The sequence below is a fragment of the Euprymna scolopes genome, chromosome 43 (assembly GCF_053919585.1).
Source record: "Euprymna scolopes isolate OS-2025 chromosome 43, ASM5391958v1, whole genome shotgun sequence".
In the NCBI taxonomy this organism is placed as follows: Eukaryota; Metazoa; Mollusca; class Cephalopoda; order Sepiida; family Sepiolidae; genus Euprymna; species Euprymna scolopes.
Genome location: NC_136524.1, coordinates 16,349,154 through 16,376,467, shown reverse-complemented (window position 1 = coordinate 16,376,467; position 27,314 = coordinate 16,349,154). Strand labels below are relative to the sequence as shown.

At 31.2% G+C, this 27,314-nt stretch overlaps 1 protein-coding gene across 30 annotated transcripts in view; it reads right to left on the bottom strand.

Annotated features, from left to right (window-relative positions):
- LOC145268208 (C-Jun-amino-terminal kinase-interacting protein 4-like) overlaps positions 1–27,314 on the bottom strand; it is a 405,923-nt gene that overhangs the window by 137,811 nt on the left and 240,798 nt on the right. For 17 of the 30 annotated variants that reach the window (XM_080123500.1, XM_080123481.1, XM_080123494.1 and 14 more), the window contains 5 exons: positions 26,789–26,894; positions 25,407–25,492; positions 15,870–15,905; positions 11,312–11,350; positions 1,544–1,561 (listed from right to left, as the gene is read on the bottom strand). In XM_080123500.1, the coding sequence (XP_079979626.1) occupies positions 1,544–1,561; positions 11,312–11,350; positions 15,870–15,905; positions 25,407–25,492; positions 26,789–26,894 (285 nt within the window). The remainder of the gene's footprint in view (positions 1–1,543; positions 1,562–11,311; positions 11,351–15,869; positions 15,906–25,406; positions 25,493–26,788; positions 26,895–27,314) is intronic. The other 13 variants (XM_080123489.1, XM_080123492.1, XM_080123506.1 and 10 more) reach the window with 7 other exon arrangements.

Here is a 27,314-nt window from a genome sequence, read left to right as displayed (position 1 = left end):
AAAAAAAACAAAAAAAAAAACAAAGGGAAATAATAGGGGAAATTGTTACGAACACAACAAATCTTGCTGTTCACAACAATGATGGAAGGACATGCAAAAACCCTGCATACTAGAAATTACTAAATCATCTGGTACTGATACAGATACCATCTTAAAACAACTTGAATATATCTTGCTGAATGCAAATGACATATTGGAAAATACAAATTGGTAATACAGGCACATTAAGCAAAACAAATGAAAATTATTTCGGCTCTTCCAGTCGGTTGAACTTTTAGTCTTATGAATTTTGAAAGCATATCAGCAAATTGTAAGTTCAGACCATTTCTTTCTCTCAGGCTGATGTTTTTATATTCTTTGCTTGGTCTGGCTGCATATTTATTAAGAAACTCATCCCTGTCACTTGCTTATCTTATAGCTCTTTATACTATTTTATAAAATAAACCTTCTCTGTTGGTCTTCTATTCTTTCATAGAGTGTTCATTGTATATCTTCATTTTACAGGTATCTTGAAAAAGAGTCCCAATTTCCCTCTTGTTCATTGAATCTGCATACTTGAACCCAAAGATCTAAATTTTTTTTCTTCTGTTGCATGACCATCTTGTCCCAAAATAGATGTGAGCGAAATATCTTAGTTATGCTATTTTTTGTCTTTTTATGGATATTGTTGTTTCGCTTAGCTGTACACAAATATCTTAATATATGCAACAAAATGCTTAAAATGAGTTCTTTATAACAAATTTAATTCAACCAATGCAAGTTGGTGCATTTCTTAAAATGTTATTTCTAATCTCATAGAAATTGTATAAATTATATAAGAGATTATTTATTATGCCAAGTTTTCAGATCATCTTCCCATTGTAAAATGTATTAAGGTAATTAAGCATTCCAACATGATTTTAAAAAATAATAGTATGCAGAAAAAAATCAAAACTTTAAACATTTGTTTTGATTAAATAAAAAAATTGTTACATTTAAAAAGGTACTAATTTTACAATAGCAATAATAATTCCATGACATTTTTATTGTTCGAAGGAAAACAAAATATGCTGATTATTTGACATCAAAAGCGATTTTACAAACAAATTGTTTAGTAATTCTTTTTTAATTGCAAAATGCAGTAGTAATTATCATGCAAAAAAAAAAAAAAAGTCAATTTATATTGAATGAAATTAACAAAAACTTAATCACAAAGCATCTTATTAAAGTTAATACAATAACTGGACACCTGTTTTTAACACAGAAATGCTTGTAACAGAAATATTCTATAAAATTGGATAATATTGTTAAAAAAAATAGCAAAATTACAAAAGTGAAAATCCTTGGAACAGCATTTAAACTTCAAAATAAAAGAATCTATAGTGAAAATTGCAAAATGAATGCTCCTGTCAATCCTTGTTGCAAGACTAATATTTCCTTACACAGACTTGAATAATACAAAAATAACAGCTAAGATTGAAAAACTGGAAAGAGAAAAGAAAGCTCCTAAAATATACAAGTGCTGAAATGCTTGAAAGCAAACAACTGGAGACAAGCTTCTTACCGAAAAAGTTGTCACTCACTGATGGAAGCAAATAAAAGAAGAAAAAAATCATGATTATTCATAGGCTCTTCAACTGAGAAAAGCTTAATGTTAGCGAAAGTTTTCATGGAATAAAAAATATTATACAATTAGAAGTAAAGGCTTATACAAAGTAAAACTGAAATAGAAATCAAGAAATATTAATGTGTATAGACATTAGAATTTGAATTAATATACACCATGTTAGAAACAAAGATTTGTAACAGAACACAAATCTTTTAGTTTCTAACGATGTACATTACTTGTAAATAATTAAATTTATTTTACAATTTCTACAACATGGAATATTTTGAGGAATTTAGTATGATTTTTAAGAAATAAGCTAACCTTTATTTAAGAAATTTCAAAATTAAAGGTATTTTTATTGATTTTCTTAACAAATGGCTTTAAATAATTTAAAATTGATTGTTAGTATATTTTAATAACTTATGCAAGTTAATATTTTAATGTTATTAAAAAAAATCTATGCAAGATTTCTCTTAATTTATAAACCTTTAAAAAGTTAAATGTTAATGTATTTGTTTTTAAAATAAACATTTAAGATTTGGAGTATGAATTGACTAAAATTAGTACAGTAAAGGATTATCCATTTATAAAATAAAGAATATGTCTATGCAAGGTTTACTTTAAAAAAATTTAATCCGTTATTAAACACATACACAGGGCGAAGCAGAGAAGGCCAATATTTATGAAAACTTCACAAAATCAGTAATTTTATTAGGATTTATCACAAAGTGTGGACAGTGTGATGCTGTGAGTTATAATTAATATAAGTATTTTGTATAAAAGTCATTCCTATCCCCCTCTGTACCAATAACTATGCATCCAGAGTCAGGGACCCATAAAAATTTAAATAGACGTAGAAGACTTGTGTCTGCGCATTACAAGGCTACATATAAACATTTTCATAATAACAGACAAACTTGTCAGAAATGTAGGTTCTCCGCTGATTAAAGCCAATAGCTTTGTTTGTTTTTTTTAATTTTATTTTAATAAGAAATTTCAATAAGCATGAATTTACCTCTTGTTTTTTTTTTTTTTTTTTTTTAAAGACAGTCAGCCTGAATCACTTTTCTTTATAACTGAAGAATTTACTGTGATAAGGATCAGTTAAATAAATTTCAATATTTTCTTAAAAACAAATTATATAAGAAAGAGAGAAGGTTAACTTGTTTCACCAAAGAAAGCTTTGTCTTTTTAATTTTCCCAGTTCATCTGTAATCTATCTAAATTTGTGTATCATTTTCAGTTAATTTTTTTTTTCTTTTAATCCGATTTCATAACAAAACTTACTGCTAATATAGTGTTTTAACAATGGATATACTGTGAGAGTTTTCCTTTCTTCATTGGTTTACAAAGATAATTTTTTTATTTACTCATTCTGTGTTCGGATTTCAACTCCTCTAGTTCCATTAAAACTTCCCATATTATCTGATTGAACAGTGTGAAGAATGCTACCAAAAACAAAAAAAAAGAAACTCCTTGCTGGCCAATAGAGCATTAATCCTGAATGAATATACCTATTCTACAAAAGCATTTAGATGAAGTTGAGCTGTCAACAGGACAATTTAGTGCTAGTACTGTTAAAAATCATTGGATGGTTTTGGAGAGAATAACTCCATCAAAGTTTAAACATAAATAACTTTCTGATAGAGATTGGAGTTCTAAATATGTTAGCTAAACAGTAAAAAAAAAAAAAAAATACACATATCAAATACATATGTGCATGATTTACTCTTTCAATATACTTTCACATTTCATTGCAGCCTAAATATTTCATTGGCTAATTTTCTCAATTAAAATCAAATCTTTGTTTTTAAACTAAAAAGATCTTAGTGACTGTCAAAGTGGTAAAGAGGTTTTATCCATGTGTTTAAATTAGCATGCTTGTTAATTTATTTAAAGCTACATTGTCTATTTTGTTTTTAGTTAAATTTGTACAATGTCTACATGCAGTATGATTACTTAATTTTCTTCTACTATTTTAGTGTATTTATGCTCCTACAGAAACAAAAAGTGTAAGTATTTAGTCCAATATTTCAATACTGATTCAAGGGAGATTATTTAAATATCTTAAAAGTTGATTTAATCCATTTTTTTAAGATAATATTAATTCATAATTATAATATTCAACTTATGAATTTACAAGCATTTGTTATAATTTAAAAAAAAACGAAATGAAAAAATACATTAATATATAAATTTTTTTTTTTGGTGTGTGTATTGATGTTCATATTAAAAACCTTTTTTTCTATTTATTTAAAAAGAAAATACAAATTTGTTATATATGGATCGTGGAATTACATTCATCTGCAAAAGATCTAATTTGCATATTCTTTTAAACATTAGTTTTAATTAATTCCCTATTAGTTTTTCGGTTTTCTTATGGGATGATCATCTTTAGTTAACTATTACGTGTAATTATATTCATGCAGATATTCTACGATTTATACTTGCGTGATATTTGCATAAAAACATTATAGTAAACACAAACCTCTTTCTAAATATATTTATGTATGCGCATATATATTTGTTTAAAAAGTTGTGTGTACAGACATGAAACTTAATATATATTAATATGTATTCTTACACAGGCAAAACTTTTTATTTGGGTTTTAGCCGGGGGAAATTGGTGCAATTGGTGAAAATTAAAGAAATAGAATTTGCCAGGTGAAAGTCGAATGATGGCATTACAAATATGCATGCATAACGTAACAGCTATTAGTTCATGTTTTAATTTTTAGCCTTGCAGCAAACATGTCTTCATAGCTGAGGCATTAACATCAAAGGAAAAAGTAAATTGTAAGCTAAATATTTTGGTTTCAATTCTGAGTGGTGGCACAAAAGACTTTTTTTTTTAAATCTTTAAAATCATTGGGTCTAATATAATAAATGAAATCTGCATTAAAGAAAATATCATATTGATGCATATTTTACGACTGGACAATGCTGCCTGCTAGTTAAGTATAAAAAATATTTTTAATTTTAAATTCATGGGTTTTTTAATGTTTTGTTAAGTGATTCAGGATGATTAAAGTTGTTTTGGGGTAATTTTTTTTTTCTTGAGTCCTGCAGTTCAAAATTACAATTTATTAAAAAAAAATTCATTTGTGACAGTTAAAAGCTGAAAAGTTGCCTAAAACAAATTTCTGGTGATGCTAAGAAATCTGAGCAAACTACTAACTATAGAATCTGTTTTGGTTAATTTCAATGTCCTAAAAAGTGTGAACATGGTTATTTATTATTATTATTATTATTATTATTTAAAAAAATTAAAATACTCTTCCTGTGTTTTTGCTTTTACTACAACACTTTCACATTTATAAACACTTTCTTCTAAATAAACTGAGGAATTATTTTCATGTTAGTTTTTTTTTTCATTCTCATTTTTTTCTTATTTTTAAACACTTATGTATCATCCCATAAACAAGGGTCTATTCTGAAAAGCATAAATAAAGGTAATTTTGATGAGTACAAGTCGATTGTTTAAAGGAAAATACATTTTCCATCCAAAAAGACAAAGTTTTTAGTTTGCCTACTCTTTTATTCATTTGAAAATGTAACATTTCTCTCCATTTTTTTGTTTAGTAATTGCAAAGTTATTTTAAAAGAGATTATGGGGGAAATTGATTTATTCATCAGGTCTTTATTCACAAAAGTTGATGCTGTGTATAATTGTTAGATGGATCTATTATAAACACATTTCAGAAGAAATGCTACTGTTTTCAAGAAGCATGACAAATATATCATGGCGCTCTAATAAATGATGTGATATATTGGGATAGCAATTAAATCCAATCTGCTAAAACAAAAAAATTCAAATTGTATAAATATACTAATTATCCAATTTTAATAAGATCAAAGTGTACATTTTCATTAAAATCACATTTCTTAGCTATTTTTATAGCATTATGTCAATGTTTTATTTTATTATCAAAACAATTTTTCAACAGAAACAAATTATAACAAATGCAAAAAGGCTAGATTGTTATAGAAACATGTAGGCCCTTAAATAATAATAGTGACATGCTAAGCAACTATCATTTTCAAACATTTATATACAAACCTTTTTTAGTGGTGGGGGGGAAATGAGTGTGCATATATATATATATAGTGGAAATAAATTTGCATTACTGGTTGGATTAACAATGCACATTAAAACGTAGAAAAGAAAAAAACACAGAATCCATACAGAAGAATAATGTAAAAATGAACCTAAACCATGCAAAACCATTTATAATCCAATATATATAAACGCTTTTAAATAATCAGAACCATCTCTGAACATGTCACATTTCTGATTGAAATAATGACTTTAAATTGGTGTCAATTTGTTGGATAACATATAATTAAATATATTAAAAATAAATTGAATTTTGGGCAGGGAAAAAAAGAAGAAAAGTTGAAAATAAAACTACTAAAAAAAAGAGTATACCAAATTGGAATTTTTTAAGCTGAATTGTTAAGTTATTTCACCCCAATATCTACATTATTTACATGTTGAACCATCATTTCATAGATTCAGATATGTATCAGTTAATGCCTTGGATAAAAGGATATTTTATCACGAGTACATTTTGAGAAAAAATTTCAGATTCTGGAAGTAACAGGATGGAACAATAAAATTGTCGCCCTAGAAAAGATAACATGATTCTATTTCCATTTGATGAAAACCAGTTTTCTTTTTTTGTTGCAGACCATCTACTAGTTGGCCAGTTGTGTACAAATTCCAAGACCCATAGGAGCCTTCTATCATATCTGAAAGTGACGCAACGTTCAATGAGCAAGATTGGAGATATGCCACTGTACAACTTGTGCTCTCTATTGATTCAAATTATGATAACAGGACCATTGCCAGCACCCTCAAAATGCAAATCCGAACTGTTCAATGCTTGAGGGCACAGTTCAACCGGCCACAGTTTTAAGAGAGCCACATCATGCCATCTTCAAAGTTGGTTTGAAAATCGACAATGCTGGGTATCCATGCTAGTATAATTATACAAAGTAAAGATAGGAACCCCCACTGATGACATCACAATGAAGTACTGGAGAAAAAAAAATGTTTAGCAGCATTCAGCACTGATACAGTTCTAAAATAAAAACTGTCCCAGAAAAGATTATCTTAATCTGATGAACCTAAGGAATAGAAAGGGTTTCTTTTGAAGAAATTATTAGAAATCACCAATGATGCCAACATTTTTTTTTTGTTAAATAGAAATGACATACTGAAGAAACATTTTTAACTTAGACTTAACATTTTTTATTTATTTTTTATCGTTTACATAAATTTTCATTTAAATCCATTTATTCAGTCTTTTACATTTCCTCATGAAAGCCCATGGGAAATAATAAATTTTCATTAAATTTTACTAACAAACAAGAAACTAATTCTGGAAGATACCAGTTGTGCCAGCATATCTGATTCAAGGTGATTTGAAAGTGATTAGTGTAAGATTTTTTTTCTTAAATTAAAATTATTTTTTTTATTCATATAAAATGCTAGGTTTTGATAAGTTGACTTGACAAAATTATGGAGAAGTGGCCTTCAACCTAGTGTATGGCATGCAGGATCCTTTGGTATAACTAGACAGTCACTCTTATCACCATTTCTGACTTCAGCAGGTGTGCCCAGGAGATTTGTTCTTGAATATAGCAGGCTTGACATCCCTGCAGATATGAAGACAAAATTAAACCTACCAGAGTTCGATATTAATTTTGTGATAGATTTAGGGAATAACAAAGGTGATGATATTAAAGATATCAGAGCATGTTAGATCCAAGACTACAGATCTTCACAGATCGAAGGCAACCATAATTCGTCTCTACAGGGTTATACAATGGGAGTAGTCAACAGCATCAAAGATTGTTAAATAACAAAGTTAATCAATGAGTGCTATGCTATTCACTAAACATTCAATTAATAAAAGAAAAGGTGAAAGCCAAGTTCGATGGCAACATGGTTTACAGGCCTCCGTCTTTGTTAGAATTTGTGACATGGCCTCTATTTATGAGATGATACCTTACAAAGTGATTGAAAATGAGGAAAAACAAGAATTTAAAACTCCAATATATAAGAAATAATTTTTACTTAAATTACTTAAAGCAAAACCAAAACATAACAGGATAAATGTTAAATGAAAACAACCAGGCTGAAGATTAGAATTATGAATGCATGGTTGATTTTCAAAGTTATGGAAAATATCAGTTAAATGTACAACAAATGGTAAAAATGTAATATAGTATACCAAGTACATATTTTCAGTATTTACTTAAACATTCAAAGCATGTGAACTAGCTTTGAAACTTAGATTATTCTGACTGCTGTTCTCATCTTGCATTTTATTAGCACAAAATTCTATACAAAATCGAGAGGTACATGAAAAAAGGTTGGAGGTGATAAAATATGAGGCTAATGGAGGCTAAAATATTGAGTGAACAACAAGAATAGAAAGTAGTCACAATAATACAAATAACACCAGTCAACAAATTTGTCGTCTGTTTTTTCAGCTGATTTAAAACGAATCTGGTATGCCGAATTCAAAAATCATTGTCAATCAGGTCAAGTTTTTTAAGCTATTGCCACATGTTTTTTTTTTTTTACGTTTATGTTCACATGTACGCATGTGTGGAGCATTTTAGAAGAAATTGGTGGGAGTAAAATGCCGTGTTGAATAATTGCTTTGACAATAAATATTCAGGTTTGATAGTTTTGGGTGATTATGTCCAAAAGGGATCAGTTTGAAGTCATAAAATCTTGAAATCTTCCAAAAATTAATGCTTAGCATACATGAAGGAGGACTGGCCTGTGCGGTAAGAATCTGTCGGGTTGCAAAGAAAGGGATGTCATAAACAACTCTGGTGGATACTCTTCTCACTGCTGCACATCAAGCTCTGTTCAGTTCACCAAGGCTGTGGGCAAAGATGGTGACTGCTTTACTTGCTGGTGTTAGGCTTTTCCAGGATTGACCATGGAAAAGTTGAAAACTGGCATCTTTGACAGACTTCAGATCTGACAGTTCAGAGATCCAAAAACTCAATGAAGGAATCAGAACTAGAAACATGGAAGGCATTTGTTCTAGCAGCGAAGAACTTTCTTAGGTAAGGTCAGAAACTAAAAAACTTGTCAACAACATGCTGAATGCTTTCAGAAACCTGGGTTGCAACATAAGCGTCAATTAGTCAAGCTACCTATTTTCACAGATGGATTGGTTTCCTGAGAACTTGTGTGACAACCAGGCTGGTCCATCAGAACCTGGTAAAGATGGAAACTAGGAATCAAGGTCGGTAGAACGCCGTTATTATGGCTGACTACTGCTGGAATCTGAAGAGAGACCTCCCTGCTGCTTAGAATTCCAGTAGTTCGAAGAAACAAAGGTTTAAGCCCTGAAGTAATGGTAAAGTAATATGCAATTTACATGTACTTAACTTTATCAATGCTGACTATTCAATTTACAGCAATCAATATTTCTACCAGGTAATCAGTATGTGTTGTTGGCAAAATATGTTTTCTTTTAATATATTTAAGATTGATATGTGTTGACAAAAATCAGCTAATATTGCCATATAATCGATTTTTCAAATCAACTTGGATGCTATTTCCTGATTCAGCAGTGCAAAAATATAAATCAGTTTTAGAAATCGAGACAATATTCACAAAGTAAAAAAATTGTTGCTTAGTAATCAACCCTCAGCTAACAAATTTCAAAAGTAGTTTTGACAAGGTTAAACAATTTGTTATAAAAAAAACAACAAAAAAACAAGTGCCAGATAAACATCTTTAGAAGTTATTCTAACAGTTTAGTATATGAAAATATTATGAAATTCCCTTCAACATGAGAGAACATTTTTTAGAATTATTTGATAAAATTTGGATGTAAACAAAATATATATTTTTTTTCTTTATGAATGTATAATTCTTTCTATTTTTTCTATGCTACTTCAAGTCGGGTTACTATTTTCAGTAACAGGCAATTAATTTTTTTTATGTTTGTGTTTTTTAACAATATTAGCCATATTGTACCTCTTGCATATAAAAGCAGTCCAATCTTAAAGAAAAAGGGCCACTCATCAATACTTAATATAGTTGTGTTTCACAAAAAAAAAAAGAAACTGAAAACTTGAGTGAATTAATTTTTGCCCTATTATCAAATTGTGTTTCTGTCTGTTTTTACGTGGTTCAAATCTTTTTTTTATTGATTTATGTTTTAAAGAAAAATCTAGCTTGATCTATCTACTGTGCTCCTAGGAGTCATTATAAAGATTTAATGTGTTAACTGTTGAAGTGAATCTTATAAGAACAAAGTTGTGCTTTCATGTCTTTTTTTTAATGAAAGTAAATGGATTTTGTCCGATGTTTACACTTATTGATCAGTAATTATTGCTTCCATTGTGATTAATTTACCAAATCAGCACTACATTCATAAGGATTTTTCACTTAGATTGTGTAATTTGGCTTACCACACAAGACAGCAAATTTTCTAATTTTAAACAAACTTTGAACTGTCATAATTTGGTGATTAATTGTGCTACCTAAATAAATTTGATATCATTTCCTTTCTGTAGGCCTGCCTCTTTATGACATTTTTATACTTAAAGTATTAACTATTGTGATTGAATTAAAAAGCAAGGATTTTGAAGAGAATGTTTATCATTTGTTTTGTTAAGTAAAACTTTAGTCATTAAGCTTTTGGAATATAATTTGTATACACTCATTAGATTGTCCAAAAAAGAAAAAAAGAGAAGGGTTATGATAGAATGGAATTAACTATTTTTACAACAAAAGTTAATATGAAAGAAAGTGATCTTCTAGATTAGTAATAAGATCTAAATTTTGTACTAATGTTGAATAATCCAAATCTCCAGAAGAATAATAGCAAATAAAAGTCGATCATAAGTTTGTATGCAAGGTCCGGGAGATAATGTCAAAGGAGGGCCAAATTCTTAGACGCAAAACCCGACTGGTCAGCAAGTGACAACACTTTTTGAAACAATACAGATTGGAATGTTGACATCATCTGGGCCAAATAAAAATAAAAATAGAAATAGAAATAAAAAATAAAAATAATAAAAATAAAAATAAAAACAGATACAAAGTGAGACAGAGAGGAAGTCGAGAGACAGAGTCGAAATAGCAACACGAGAGGGTGTTAGCAACACATTTCACCACCACCAACCCCGTCACGCATGCCAATAGACTTGTCAATCTGTCATTGAAAACAGAAATGGCCCAGATGATGTCAATATTCCAATTTGTATTGTTTTTAAAAAAATGTGGTCACTCGCTGACCAGGGATTTTGTGTCCTAGAATTTGACCCTCCTTTGATGTCATCTCCCGGGCCTTGCATACAAATGATCGACTTTTGTTTGTTGTCACTCTCCCGGGGATCTGGATTATTCAACACTATCAAGCAAACTTTTCTTGAATTTATGCAACAGATATTAGCATTACCTGCATTTGTTGTAAACCTTTTAAAAAAAATCCGTAAATGACACCATTTTTTCAATCATTAATGTTTTAGCATTTACATATCAATAAGCACATGAGATATACCATAAAAGAAAAACACAAGAAAAAGAAATACCAAAAAGACGGTTACTAAAAAAATAGTTACTATCGAGAACTGTATTCCTAAAGAAAAAAAAAGAAAAACAACAACTGTAAGTAAAAACCCAAAGCCAGCCAAGAGAAGCGGTACCCGTAAGCAGGAGAAAACAGGGTAGAAACATACCAGTAGACTCTCTGTCATTTTCCTTATCAATATCACTCTCTGGTGTTGCCAGGTAGTAGACAGGAAACAAAAAGAGATTAGAAATGGAACAAGCGTTAAAACAACACAGCAGGCAACAAAGACATTCCAAAATGCCCATTCCAACTAACATGCAACAAAGTTTATTATAGAATATTAGCAAAAAGATTTATATTTTAAACATGTTCATGATTATTTTCAAGTATATAGTATACATTTAGAAATGTTGAAAGCAATGTGTTCCTTCCACTAAAAACTAATTGGATATTTCTATAAATTAATAGTTTTTTTTAATTAAACTAAAAATAACAGTACAAGACTATGCAACAAGAAATTCAAATATTGTTTCTATATCTTATATCCTAAAATTCATACAGATAAGTTAGTTTTAAATATCTCCAATCACTTTCTGATTATAGTACCAGACAGTCTTTGAACTAAAGATTCTTTTTTTTTATGCATGCATTAAATGTATTTCAGAAAATTTTTAAAATCATTTTAATGGTGTAGCCATTAAAATGATTTAATTTTTCTTTTTCTCCAAGCAAGACATATTGCCATTGAAATATAAGGAGTTACAATGGTAGGAACAGGACTTCTATGGCTGAGCAAATTGGGATGGGAATTGGGCAGCAATATGTTCATGTTATATTAAAATTTTAGATCTTGTTGGATTTGGGGAAACAGAGCATGAAGGAAATTTCAAAGGCTAGTGGTTGAATAAAGAAGCTGTTAGAATAGAAAAGCTACCAGCATCTAAGGACCTCTAGAGAAGGGGTTTAGAGTTCTGCTGCTAATTGAGTAGATTGGAGTACGTACATTGAGGGGACACAAGCGCAGAAAGTTCATCTGAGGACATCCTGTGAAAGTACTTATAAAATAAAGGTGTGGAGGTCAAAACCTATTTGGTTAGAAATTCCTTTTTACGCTGTTCAAAAGGGAGAGGCTAGTGGTTGGTGCAATAGTCTGATGTCGCAACAATACTTCATGCACTGATGAATCGTGGCATTATAGATATAGGATACTGGCTAGTGTTAAAACGGTTTTAAACTAGGTAGAAGCAGCCTACCATCTTTGCAATAGATTTGGCAGTATATTCTATGTATTTATTCCAATTCATGTTGTCTGAGAACGTCACGCCTAAGAATTTAAATGTTGGACTCTGGGGAAGTGTACTATCAACCATGATAATGCTTGTAAAGGTTTCTTGTAATTGTTAAACGAATGGTTCTTTGTCTTGGTAGCTTTAATTCTGATCATCTATTTTCAATCTTATTCTACTACAGATTAGTTTTCCTTAGTAAAAGCAAGTAAAAACTAGGTGTTTATTATAATTAGTTATGTTTTTTCCCCTCTTTTTCTTATTTGGTTTTATATTTGTATAAAATGACTTATGCCAATTTTCCACACTTTTTTCACATGCAAAATGATCAGTTTACAGTGAAATGTCTGGATTATCATTTTATTAAAAAAAAAATAAATTAAATATGATTTAATATTCAGTATCTTTATTCAATAAATATAAAATTCAAAATTAGTTATTTAAATAGCAATGTATTAGCAAAAATCATATTCCATTATTTGCTATTTTATTGATATATTTTATTTAAAAAAATATTACAGACTTGATATTAAATTAGTAACAAAAATGCTTGAATAATTTTTTTTTAGGTGAAATCAATACATGTGTAATATATAACAAATATATTGATTACTACTTCATGCTAGTTCTTCAAATGGAAATACATATCTCTCATAATCAAAAAATTGCAATTTATGTATTTAAATATATATTGCATATTTGTTGTGTGTTATATGAAATATAACACCAATATTATTAAGGATGACACATTGTATTTGTAACTACATTTTGAATTAAATATCTTTGTCCACTGATTGTATGAAAGTAAAAAATATTTCTAACCTTTTGAAATATATACAATTTATGTGATTATAAGAAGGGGATAAAAATCCAACTATATAGTTTTTATAAATGGAAGTGGAAAGACCTCAAAGCTCAGCCTTTCAAGCATCATATGCAGCTTTTTCAAGAGTAAAAATGATCAATGACAAGAGGGTGAGTTTAGATATATATATATATATATATATACTAAGACAGAGGAGAGCAACATGTTTAATTTTTTGTAAATTAGGAAATTAAATACATATATACAGTTTGTGTAAAGCAAAAAAAAAGAAAGATTTTTTAACACATATGCATTCAGAATTCTTTTCTAAATTTATCTGGTATCTAAATTATTTTTGTGAATAATAGGTTTTGATAAGTGAGGAGAAATATGAAAAAGCCTTTTCTTTGTCTCATGAATATAGTTTGAAAGTCTAAATCTAACACTGAATCCAAGATGAAAGCCTGTGTATACTTCATACTTTGTCTTGATTGTGGTAAAATATACATAGGCGAAACTCAGCGTTATCTTTATAGGAGACTATATGAGCATAAGAGAGATATAAAGACAAGTAATACACTCAATGCTATTTTCTCTCACATTATGGAGCACGATCACCACTTTGAGAAATCAACTGTCTTAAAACCCTGTTTGATCAAATCTGCTCTCATTTCCCACTCTATGAATCGGATTATATAAAGAAAACAAAATAGAGGTCTTTCCACCTCCATTTTAAAAAGCATAAATCTTTTAAAATTATGTATATATATATATATATATATATATATATATATATTTCTGGGAAATATACTTTATTTCCTTATAATATATACCAATCCTTATTTAAAAATCTCAATGTAATTACAGAGCAATATAATGACTGAATGACAAAAGTCTATTCCAAATTTCATGATGTTGACCATCTTACAACTTATTCCTTTAATTCAGTCGACATTTACAATTCTTGAGAGTATTTGATTGATATAGTAATTAAGTGAATGATTTTGTGCTACGAAACAAGATACTGTCAAGAATTGTAAATGTCAACTGAATTAAAGGAATAAATTGTAAGATGGTCAACATCATGAACTTTGGAATAGACTTTTGTTATTCATTCATTTTTTATGCAATAACTGTTGCAATGACAATCTCTGCCTATTTTTACATATGGAGTTTGGACTATTTCCTTCTTTAATGAAACGAATTGCTCTACTGGTGATTTATTGGCACTCATGTAATATATCTCCACAGCTTCAATACTTCATTGTGTCTTGTTAGGGAATGCTCACATCCAGTGAGAAAATGTTTGAAGTTAGTAGTTTTCCCTACATGCTTTGCATCGATCGGATGTAGTTAACCCCCAGGCATGAACTGCTGTTGGTATGATATCATAGGTGCTTTTTATAAGAAACCTTAATTTTTTAGTTTCCATGTATTTGAGGTTGTGCCATATACATACAAATATATACATATATCTTTTAAAATTGTGTCTATGGATATATGATGATAGACCCTCCTGTCGATTATGATGCATGAGCTCTGCCACAACTTAAATTAAATTCAGAAATCCAGACAGGATTTGTTTATAGTGGTGAAGGCAATGGCTGCCACAAGACAGCAGACCTCAGGATTTTACATCAGTTTTTCCTTCTTCTAGATGCAGATTCCTTCTCCTAGATGATAACGAAGACTGGGGGTGCATCTTTCCCAGTGAATTAAACACACCTCTAGATAGCAACCTGGAAATTTCTGTGTCTTTCTGTGGTACATACAGTACTTAGCCTTCCTACATGGTCACCTATCTGGTACTGTCCAGACTCATCATTGCTTTAACTTTGGTGGTCTGGTGAGAACCAGTGTGTCAACGTGATTATATATATATATATATATATATATATATATATATATATGCATATGAATTACATGATTCAAGGTACTGTATTGATCAGTTATATAGTATACGTTAAGGCAGTTAACTAGTCAAACATGAATTACTTTATTAAAATTGAATATTTAAGAACTGTAAAAATGTTTACAAATTATGAAAAATTTAATGAATCCTAATTTGATCCAATAGTATTTAGTTGTAATTGTACCAGTTAGAATTAAATAGTTAAGTAAACTGTTAGATAATCAGAAACAGGATAAATAGGAAATATGCCAATTTATATAATTTTGTTAAAATTCAAAATATTAAGTTTTTCCTGTATCTTTTAAAACACTATTGTTCAATTCTTAATTGTTTTGATCTTTCTTAAGCTTTATTTCTATTAGACATGTCAGTTAATATTCTGTGATGGAATGAACATTTTTCTATCTAAAACACTCATGTGCAAGTATTTCTCTCAAACTGAAACATGCATGTGAATAGAAATTGTGAATTTCACAAACACCAAATCATTTAAAAAAACGTTTTACAATTTCCTGAAAAGAAATGACATGCAAATGAATTTAAAAATATATTTATAAAGCAAAACTACAAAAACTAAATTCAGTGAGGGGGAAAAAAGGCACGAATAAGAAAAACTAACAAGACAACATTCATGCAATAAGGGTATCATACAGGCATGATTATGCATACAGTGATAAACCCCATGTACTCAAGATAAAATCTATTCTTTTTGTTACAATACCTGACGAAGCATATTCTCCCGGGTTTACTGCACTACCTGCAATGCATAAAATATTAAGACTATTTGGAACAATTTTTAAGACTTTCTAAATGTGTAAATAAAATTTTTTTTAAGACATTCTAAGATAAACTTGAAAAGCGTGTATGCATGTGTGTATGAATAAAAAAGGCACAATGCGATTCATATCAGAATATCGATTATAAATAAAGGTATAACTGAAAATTTATTAAAATAATTCTAATTCTGTAAGAAAACATTGAAATTTGTGTGCTTTTTGACATAAAAATAAGCAGATACAATCTTAATTTTATATTATGCAGAAAACTGTTTTTTGTACAGAAAAGTAATCTTTAAAATTTTAATAAAAAATTACCAAGTACTTTGTTAATGATTAGATATTTTGAAAAGAAAATCTTTGACTTTTGCCAAGTATTTAAATTTCTGTCTCATATAAATATTCAAAAGGCTAATTATGAACAATATTCTGAAAGATAACCTTTTAAAATAAAGAAAATAAAAACAACTTGTTTTCACTAAAATATAAAATATACACTGACTGACAAATCTGTATAAAATTTAAATGTATTTACTGATAATTATATCTAAAGAAGTATCAATATTTCTGCGTTTGCTTTTGTTTTTTTAAATATATTTTAATTTATTTTAAGTAGAATTAATGGCTTTAAAGAAAACTTAAATATTCTATTATTGAATCTTACATAAATTTTTATAACTGATCACTGTAATCTTAAGTATAGAAATTAAAAACATAAAAATCAGTGAGTGTTATAAGGATTACAAGTAATTGTTAAGATTCTTTTCAGAAAAACAAGCTGCGCATGCATGGTCCCCCTCTGGTGCTGCATGTATGATGATGCCACAAAAAAACAGTGAAGAAATGATGAATGTGAGAAGTGTGAAGAGCCAACGTTCCCTTCACATTTTCACCAAGTTCCGGAAAAATCTAATGGATGGGGCGAAAGTTATGGGGTAAAAAATGTCATTTTTTGCAATTTGGGGGCATTTGTGACCCCTTTCGAGCTCCTGAGAATGCCAAATTCCAGTGAAAAAAATGGAAAACGGTGCAGTTTCACGCCTTAAAACATGTCTATTTGAATTCAGCACCATGGAAAACCACTATATAGACATAGATAACAAGTTTTTGAGTAATATGAAAAAAAAGAGATCCAAAAATGCATGTCAGGTCACCCATACTGAATTTATATTAAGAACAATGGCCTCCACATTTTGGCCAAGTTTCAGGAAAATCTAATGGATGCATCAATGCTATGGGGCAAAAAGTGTCATTTTGGCCATTTTTTAACTCTTTTGATCTCCTGGGGATGCCGAATCCCAGTGTAAATGGATAATGGTGCAGTTTCAGGCCTTAACACATGTATATTTCAGTTGACCACCATGAAAAACCACCATATAGTCAGATATATCATTTTTGTTGAGAAATATGAAAAAAGAGCCACAAAAAGGTGTGTTTTTGGCACTGAAAGTCCTCAGGGACACGAACCAGAATTTTGCCAGGGTCACCCTTACTGGATTTATATTAAGAACAATCGGCTCCACATTTTGGCCAAGTTTCAGAAACATCTAATGGATGGATCAAAAGTTATGAGGCAAAATGTATCATTTTAGAGGCATTTTTGAGCCCTTGGGGATGCAACAGGAATTTTTGCAAAAATCTTTTTTCTATGAAATACAATTTGTGCCAAAATTTCAGGAAAAACTAATGATCAGTTATCTGGCAATCATCTGGACTAATGGATGCACGGATGCCACTGAAAACATAGGTCCCTCTCCGATAAATCGGGGGGACCAAAAAAGAACCACTAAGTTTCAGGCGGAAGTATTTTAATATACAGGTATTCCTATCTAACTACTTGTCTATTAAACTGGAGTGCAATTAATCATTGTTCATAAACGTTAAAGATCTGGCAGATTAGCACAAAGTTAACGAGTGTTTTGAAATATTGAGGTTGCTACAATTCTAAAGAGAGTCTTAATACATTTTTGAGTTACAAGAAGCCTGCTAGAATCTGTTCTTCATCTTTGTTCATACATCAGAAAGATTAAATCTGGTTTTATGAATTGTATTTCTCATTCTCCAAATCTCAGCAATATTCATAGTTTACCAGACTTTTTGGTTGGACTGAATATTTTGTTATATAAATTTATTGATAGTGCATACAACAATTGATATCTTACTACACACCTATTGCAGTATATCTTCATGATGATACTGAGAAGAAAAAGATTTCACCCACCCATTGCATCGAGTGTTGCAGCTGCCAAAATTCAACCCTTTTTTCATTCATTTTAATAACTGTGATCTAATTTTTTGTTTTTACATGGTTTCCTTTGGTTCTAACCTTTGATTTCTTTCTCTCTCACTCTCTGAATATATTCACATTAGGTTGAGAAGAAAGTTCTGGCAGAATTTTTAATTTTGATTTCAAATGATGTATTTTAAAATAAGATTTTGTTATAATACCTTTACTTTATATATGCTTGGACCTCTATTATTCCTAATATTCATAAATGACCTCCCTGACAAAATTGTCTGTGAGATGGATATATATGCTGACGTCACCATGCTCTATAACAGACATAACAGGAAAACAAATGAACACATACCTAAAGAAATGGCAGAAACACTAGAGGATGACCTCCAATCTGTAGTGGAATGGGGACAAAAATGGATGGTCACATTTAATGCTGCCAAGACTAAACTTATTTACTTCAATAATTTCAAGAAACCTTCTCTACCACCAATAGCAATGGCCAATGACTTTTTATCTGAAAGTACATCTTTTAAACTAATCGGCCTAACATTCACAGGAAACATGAGTTGGAACAATTACATTGAGAGCATTGCCAGGACTACTGCGAAGAAGGTAGGTTCTTTCTACTGTGCTAGAAAGATACTAAAGCCCGAAAGTATCCTGTACCTCTATAAGGCCACCATTCGCCCATGTATATAGTATTGTTGTCATATTTGGGCTGGTGCATCTGCTACTAGTCTCTCGCTTCTAGACAAGGTTCAAAAGAGAGTCGCCAACTTGATAGGTCCAGAACTGTCATCTAAGCTTCAGCCTCTGCCCCATCGACGAAATGTAGCATCCCTCTGCCTTTTCTACAAGTACTTTAACAGTGAATGCTCCGACAAACTGCAAGCACTTGTACCCCCTTCACATAAATACCCCGACAAATAGGTAAATCCCACTCTTTCACAGTAGAGATCCCTAGAAGTAAGAGAGCCTTCTACTCCAGTAGTTTCTTCCTCAGAACCGCTAGATTTTGGAATTCCCTTCCAGGTTCCTGTTTCCCAACTGTACTGACATACAGAAGTTCAAGTGTAACATGAACTGACATCTTGCTGTCCAACTCCCCACATAGTACCCCCATGTAGCTTATGTCCCTGATAGGAGTCTCCTACATCAAAGTGGCAATGTGCCTTGTTTGGAGTGAAAATGTAATAAAAAAAAATATATCATTTTAAAGAGCGTCTTTCGTTCTATCTAATCGTTTAAATTACAATCGTTTTGAAACAATTATGTCTTCTTTTCAGAACGTTGAATACAAGATGGAAAAAAAAAACAAATTTGCTGAAAAGCGATATCAGCTAAGCATTTGATCCAGTAACCACTGTTGAACACAGCATAATGGTGGTTTAAGAAATTTTGTTGCGGTGACAAGTCTTGAAGATGATGAGTGAAATGGTCGACCATCAGATGTTGATAATGATCAATTAAGAGCCTTAACACACAAAAATGTTCAAGAACTTGCTTCTGAATTAGACGTAATGTATACAAGGATTTCCAACCACTTGAGAGATTGAAAAGACAAAAATTCTTGATAAATAGGTGCCTCATGAGTTTAAAAAGAATGTGTCCTCTATAGTATCAGACCTGATAGAATAGTTATAGATATAGACCGCTTCATACCCTCCAAAACTTTCCAGCAAAAACCTAACAGCCAGCCGTGGTTCTCTCCAAAATGTGCTGCTGCCATTGCACACAGAAATCACTTTTTCCATTGCTTTCAATGTAATGGACATATTGAGACTAAATCTGCCTTCAGGATTGCCAGCAATGATTGTAAAAGAGTAATAAAGAATACGAGAGAGTTGTTTGCTCAGTCCATCAAGTCTTAAGTAGCTGAGCAGCGGCTTGGTTCCCACCAATTTTAGCAAATAACAAACAGGATTCTTAATAGAAGTGCCTGCTCTATCCCCACAATCAATGGACTTGAGGTAATTTCGTTAGCATCAGTTAACTCTTTGCCAAGAACTTTGCAACTAATTCTACCCTATGTGATCAGAACTGCCAACCCTCTGTATTTCCTCCTGCATCTGAAAACACACTATGCAACATAAATATCTGCATGTGATGTTGCCAAGCTAATCAAAAACCTCGTTTCCAGTAAAGCAACTGGCCCTGATGTTATTCCTATTATAGTGCTGAAAAAGCTTCAACCAGAACCAGCTCCCATACATACAAAGCTGTTTAAGCATTATTTTAAGGAGAATTACTTCCCAATACCCTGGAAAACCTCCTCAGTCGGGTTCTGTATTTAAAAATTAAGATGATCGGTCATCTCCCTCTCAATACAGACCAATCAATCTCCTGTGCGTCATGAGCAAGTTGCTGGAATCTGTTAAATAGAGAAGTAGTAAACAACCTCAGGAAAAATAACCTTCTCAGTGACATGCAATATGGCTTCCGTAAATCTCTCAATGGAGGCTTCCTTTCTAGGGCAATTGCCCTTGACATATCAAAGTCCTTTAATAGATCTACTACACAAAATCTCCAACTACGGTATAGCTGGAAATGTGTTTTCAATTATTAAATCATTTCTCTCTGATAGGTTCATAAGAGTAGTGGTTGATGGATAGAAATCAGAAGCTCACAGTATTAATACTGGAGTCCCTCAATGGTCCATCTTGGGCCCAACTCTCTTCCTGATCTACATAAATGATCTCCCAAATCACATTCTAAGATCATTCGTAGACATTTATGCTGATAACACTACCATCTATGGCAACATCTCAAAGGCCATAAACGACCAAGTTCTCTCTGATTCTCTCTCCTCTGATCTTGCTCACTTGGTGCAATGGGGAAAGAAGCAGTTGGTTAATTTTAATGCATCTAAAACCAAGCTTCTATCTGTACATCATCAGATCCCCGCCCGACATCAATTGAAATGAATGGCTCTCATCTTGGGGAGGCTCCATGTTTTGACAATCTTCAAGGTCTGACCTTTACTCCTGATCTGAGATAGAACACATGCATCAAATCCGTTGCCAAGGCTGCTGTAAAAATGGTGGGATCCTTCTATTAATCCAGTAGATGTCTCACTGCTGATGCAATTCTCTACTTGTATAATGTCCAAAGATGGAGTACTGTTGCACATCTGGGCAGGAGCTGCTAGAAGTGCTTATCCTGCCTTGACAGAGTTCAAAATAACTTGGTGGGAGATGCCCTTTTCTCTTCCCCACAGAAGTGACGTTGCGAGCCTGTCTCTGCTTTATCATTATTTTCATGAAAGTACTCGTCTGAGCTCCAATCTATGATCCTCTCTTGATCTGACTTTCACGAAAAACATCCGTCTAGCTGAAAACACTATCAATAATTTCCCCCACTCTATCTGTGCCTAAACCTAAACGTAGATTCCATGAACAAAGCTTCTTTCTTAGAACTGCACACCTGTGGAACTGTCTCCCGTTTGCCTGCTTTTCTATAATATGGACGTCTTCAAGTCCAATGGGAACAAGTTCTTGAGGAGCCATCCCCTTAAATGATCAAATTTACCAAATTTACACTATCAACGATTACTACATTTTCCCATCAACTACTGTATACTCATTAATCCTTATCCTCGAGTGGCCTCCGGGCCTTGATAAATGGTGAGTACTTTGTAGAAAAAAAAAGGGGGGGGCATACACAGGTTCAGAAATATAAAAATAAAATAAAATACAAAAATAAAACACACGATAACACAGACCCCGACACTTTTTGTAAATATTTGTTGAACTCTGAGTGTGTGACACCGATGACATCTAAATCTACTGTTGAGACTGCGTTTGTCAGTCAATTGATTAATTCATTTCCCCATCTGCTCCAGGCCATGAGCTGTCTTCAACTGCATTTAAACTTCAACTGTCGTCAACTTTTGACAAAACCCAATGTCATAAAAACTCATTGACTGTTACAACCTCATAGTCACTCCTCAAAGTGCCTCCATACCAAAGCTAAATATATCTACATTCATTATTCCATTTTTTTTTTTATTATGGTCATGTTATGGTCAACCTGACCAACAATCCCATGTCAATATTCCTTTGTGTACCCAGTGACAACTTTCTATCAATTGTCTTTTCACCAACCTTATTTCCTATTTCTTTAGTTACTCAACCTTACCTTTTCTTTTCATATTTCCTTTTTATTTTCTCTCCTACTTCCTAACATTGTGAGGAGAGCATCGATAGTATCACAGATGTATTTACAATTTCCTGTCGAGACGAGCATTTCGTTCCATTTTGTGCTCTTCGATCACCTTTTGCATATATGTCTATAACATAATGGTTTCTCTCGCATTGGATCAAAGCTGAATCACTCAAATCATATGCTATATTTTCCATTGTAAAACTGTTTATTAGCTAGAAATGCTTTGATGGACCAGCGGCTTTGTATAGATGCAACATTACCTTTAATCATGTCTTATTTTGTAGTCTACTAATGAATCCCCACTTACTAAGGCAAAATGGGAACATGAATGTCAGTTGGATAATGACAGTATTGAAAATGACGAGTGAAAAGGACAATGTTATTTAAAAGGATGGCTCAACAATTTGTTGACATAGAACTTATAGAAAATGATATTGCAGTCAGCAGTGAAGCATTCCAGTGATACTATGTTAGCAAGAAACCGTTCATGGAAGTTTTGCTTGGTTTTAACTATGCAGAAAAAGTAGGGTCCTTTGCAATAGTAGTAGTTAGAAAAGTTCTTACTGTGAATAGTTTATATGGGAAACTAGAAATCAAAGCTATGTAGAACTCGTATGAAAATAACCATAGTGTAGAGAAAGATTAACATCTATATTATAAGAGAAGAGATCATTTCCCACTAGATTGTGAAGTCGATTTTGTACTATGTGAAAGTAAGAAAGGGTGCAACTATTGTGGAATAAATTTGATTGATGTTGCATCGAAAATCTTTTCAATTATCCTCCTCTTGTGTTTTCAAATACAAAGAGACCTTCGAATCCAACCAAACTAATGGGGGAGGGGGGGGGGAGAGAGCACTAATCAGATTTCTTCATTTAAGCGAATTTTGGAACATGCTGATCAAGACAGTAAACAACTATTATATTTCACTTTGCTGCAGCATTTGACTGCTGATCACAAGTGTTTGAAGAAATAATGATCCATGATGGATTTCCATCCCAACCGCCTAATTTGCTCACACACCCAATGTCACGAAAAGGAATCAGAATTCTGCATATTGGTGTCCACTGACGTTGTGTTCTTTCCCCCATCTTGTTTAACTACATTACTGACGGGATCCTTGATCAGGGCATGATGGATTTCGCTACCGTGCAAGCTTAGTCACATTCTTCCATGCCCTGGAAGTAATTCATCTTTATATATTGGTAGCTCAATCGCACCTTGCAGCTGGAAAAGGCAGCCAACTAATGACTTGGAGAGGAACAGTGAGGACAGACATGGAGCTAATGGCTAGCCCTGATCCTTTTTGATTTTCGACTAGAACCAGGAATGACTTAGCTATCAATTGGCGTGAGTGGACCATCTTGACATGAGATGCAGTGGACTCATTTCAAGCCAGCTTAACCCATTCCAGGAGAATGGCATTAAAATGAGAGAGAGAGAGAGAGAGAGAGAGAGAAGAGGGGGGGGAGTGAGAGAGGAAAAGAAAGGTGAAAGAGAAAGAAAGAATAAGAGAGAGATTCTCTTGGTCATCTAAGAGTTTCTTTAATTTTTTTTTTTAAAAACAAACTTTTCATTTATATCATCGACTTATCTCATTGCTTATCAAGTGCACCTGCAGATTTCCTTATTTTCCTTTAGCTGAACGATGGGTAAAATGTTTTAGTCTTTTAATAATTGCCGCTTTATCTTGTTTACTTAAAATATACACTTTCTTAAGTTTAAAATTTTTCAGTGGAATATAATGATCTCCAGATGTGGTATCTAACTGAATAAATCTTTTATGGACTTCCATTTTTTTTAATACTAAAATGTAAGAGGAATTTCTATTCCTTAATTAAAGTATATTGTTTATATACCAAACTTTAAATGTATTCTTTCTGGTAAAAATTTTACTTTTCTTTTGTGATAATCATAAATAATGTGGACCCATTTATCTTTATATGAATACCATTTTAATGCCTTCGCCAATTTCAGTATCAAAAGCACTTTCATCCATGGTCAATCTCTTTTAAAGTGCGTGATGGATTCATCTAACAAGCATTTCAAATAATTATCGGTGCTGAAGTATTGTTACAACTGTAGATTTTAAACTCTTCTCCAATATGTCCTTCTCATCTTATATCCAACTCATAGATTAAATTTGTCTCGTGTTATTTTATGAGCATTATCTTTGTATTTTGAATCTCATTCCTCTCATGTTCCCATAATTCTGCTGAAATTCAATTAAATCTTTTGCAATTTGTCTGGTCTGTTCTATCATATGGTTGTGAGTGTTGGACAATAACCAACAGTACAAGGAAAAGACTAGAGGTAACTGAAACTGAATTTTGAAGATATCCTGGACAGAAAAGAAAACAAACCAGGAGGTATTAGAAATGGCAAACACAGAAAGGTCTCTAAGAATAGTATGAAAAAGACAAATGAGATTCATGGGCCATGTCTACAGAAAAAGCGGAATAAAACAGTTTGATGGGAAAGATTGTGGGTAGCAGAAGCCGAAGACAACACCACTTGATGATGATGATGATGAAAAGATTAAACATTACAAAACTTTTGTTGTTTATTCCGTCTATCCATTATTCCATAATGTTACATCAAATGCCCATAATGTTACATCAAATGCCCATAATGTTACATCAAATGCCCATAATGTTACATCAAATGCCCATAATGTTACATCAAATGCCCATAATGTTACATCAAATGCCCATAATGTTACATCAAATGCCCATAATGTTACATCAAATGCCCATAATGTTACATCAAATGCCCATAATGTTACATCAAATGTCCAAAATTCAAAGATGTAGTTTCAATGAGACAACTTATAATCAGGCAACTCCAGAGTTTAGGCTACTTAAATTAATGTGACAAGCCTGATTATTGAATATTGAAATTACATACAATTAATCAAACGTTTATTGCTACCCTATTGTTTAAAATTTACTTCTGCAATAATCAAGTGTTTTCTTAAATGTCTTATAAAGATGTTTCACAGTGCTATAAAATAGTCACCGTTTTTCAGTCTTTCAGATTAAAGAAGAGTAATATGAATGAATAAAAAATATAAACTTACCAGTTATATCAGCACCAAAGTCAACGTCACCGATGAGTTCTGAATCCTGCATTGCAAACTCACTAAATATGGACTTATCATTTCTCCTGTAATTCAAAATAATAAATATCACAAAACAATGTATGTTTGTTGCTCCAAATTCTTTAAAACAGAAAATTTAAGAGATTAAAATTTGTAGTGTGTGTGTGATCCAGATATAGTTCATAATTTCTATGACTCAATCAGAATGTATTGAAATTCAAAACCAAGACCCAAGTGAATGGTGTCCAGTACTTTGACAGAGTCAACAAGTTATTACTATGACTTTCAAAGTTTGTTTCTATCGAAAACTATGATTACTGTACTCAACAACAAGCATACTAATAATATCATTACAAATCTATTGTAGACAATTTTTTTTTTAAAAATGCATAAAATTCATGTTATGCATTCTTACTAAAAACAAAAAGCAAATTCAAAATGAACACATTTCTGAGAAATAGCGATAAATCTTTTCACCTTCTCTAAAATAAAAATTACTTCTCTTTAAATTTGGGGTTCTTATTTTGAATTTGACTTAAAAATAAAATTAAATTAAAAAAAAAAGAAAAATCTTTGATACACATGCTGTTATGGAAGGAAAATATCCTGTTCGAAAAACGTAAATTAATCAAGTAATTTTCTTTTTACTAAGAAAATGAAAATTTATGATTTTTAACGATTAACAATTTTTGCCAGCCATTGATGATCTCTTTTTTCTGAATAGGTTGTTAAGAAAGTAACTAGTGATGAATTTTACCCTTTCAGGAATAAAATGTTTTTCAGAAATGTTTATTTTAAACCTTCTCCATTGGTATTTTGTATTATATCATACGTTTATGCTCACTAACTTCAAAAAAAAAAAAAAAAAAAAAAAAAATAGAAATAAGTACTTGTGCAGTTTAAGGACCATGCAAAATAACGTTACCTAGAAAGACATTCTTAAGATTGAGGGAGGGAGGGGGGGGTCTAAATGAAAAATTAAAAAAAAAAAATTTTTGGAAGTCGAATCGAGTTGTCACTCTTAAATTTTAACATTCTGAAACATAGTAGCTCCTGCCTTGCTCATCATAAAATTGTATTTTCTTAGATAAAAAACAAACTATTTCTCAAATTTACATAATTTTTGGAATATAACACTTTTTTTCATGACAGGTATGTATATCATAAAAATATGTATATTTTCTGTATTTTTTTTTTTTTTTTTCAATCAAGTCAAATTCTAAATAAAAACCAAACATTTTACCTAAGTAACATAATCTTGTCGGGTTTAATACATTTATTTTATTGGGTATCCTAATAAAATTTGTGTGTGTGAAATTATAAAAACTACATATGAATGTTAAACAAAAAATAAATCTTACTTAATATTTTTCTTGTTTGCTTCATTTGTTTGATTGTTGATAGCTTCCTCTGGTTCATCTAATTCTGGTGTGTTTGGAACGATATCCGATGCTGATCGATCTAATGCTGAAAAACATAAAATTAACAATGTTATAAAAATATAAAAGTATTAGATTATATATTTTTTAATTTGAAAAGAAATACAAGCAATGTAAGAAGAATTTCTATTCCTTAATTAAAGTATATGGTTTATATACAAGCAAAAAGTATCTTTACATTCTGATGTAATGAATATGAAATTATGGTAATGACATTAAATCTATCTGAAGTATCCGGGACATTTTTATGAAAGAAAGAGGATTTTATCTAACTCATTTTGAAAAAAAATTTTTTTTTTCATTTCCTACATAAAAGTTTTCTATTAGCACTGGGAGAAAACTATAATTTCAGATTTGTTTTTAAAAACTGATCTAGAAAGAAACAGGATTAAGTAATGACATCTATAAACTTTTCAACACAACTATATTATCCTCATACAGTAGAAGC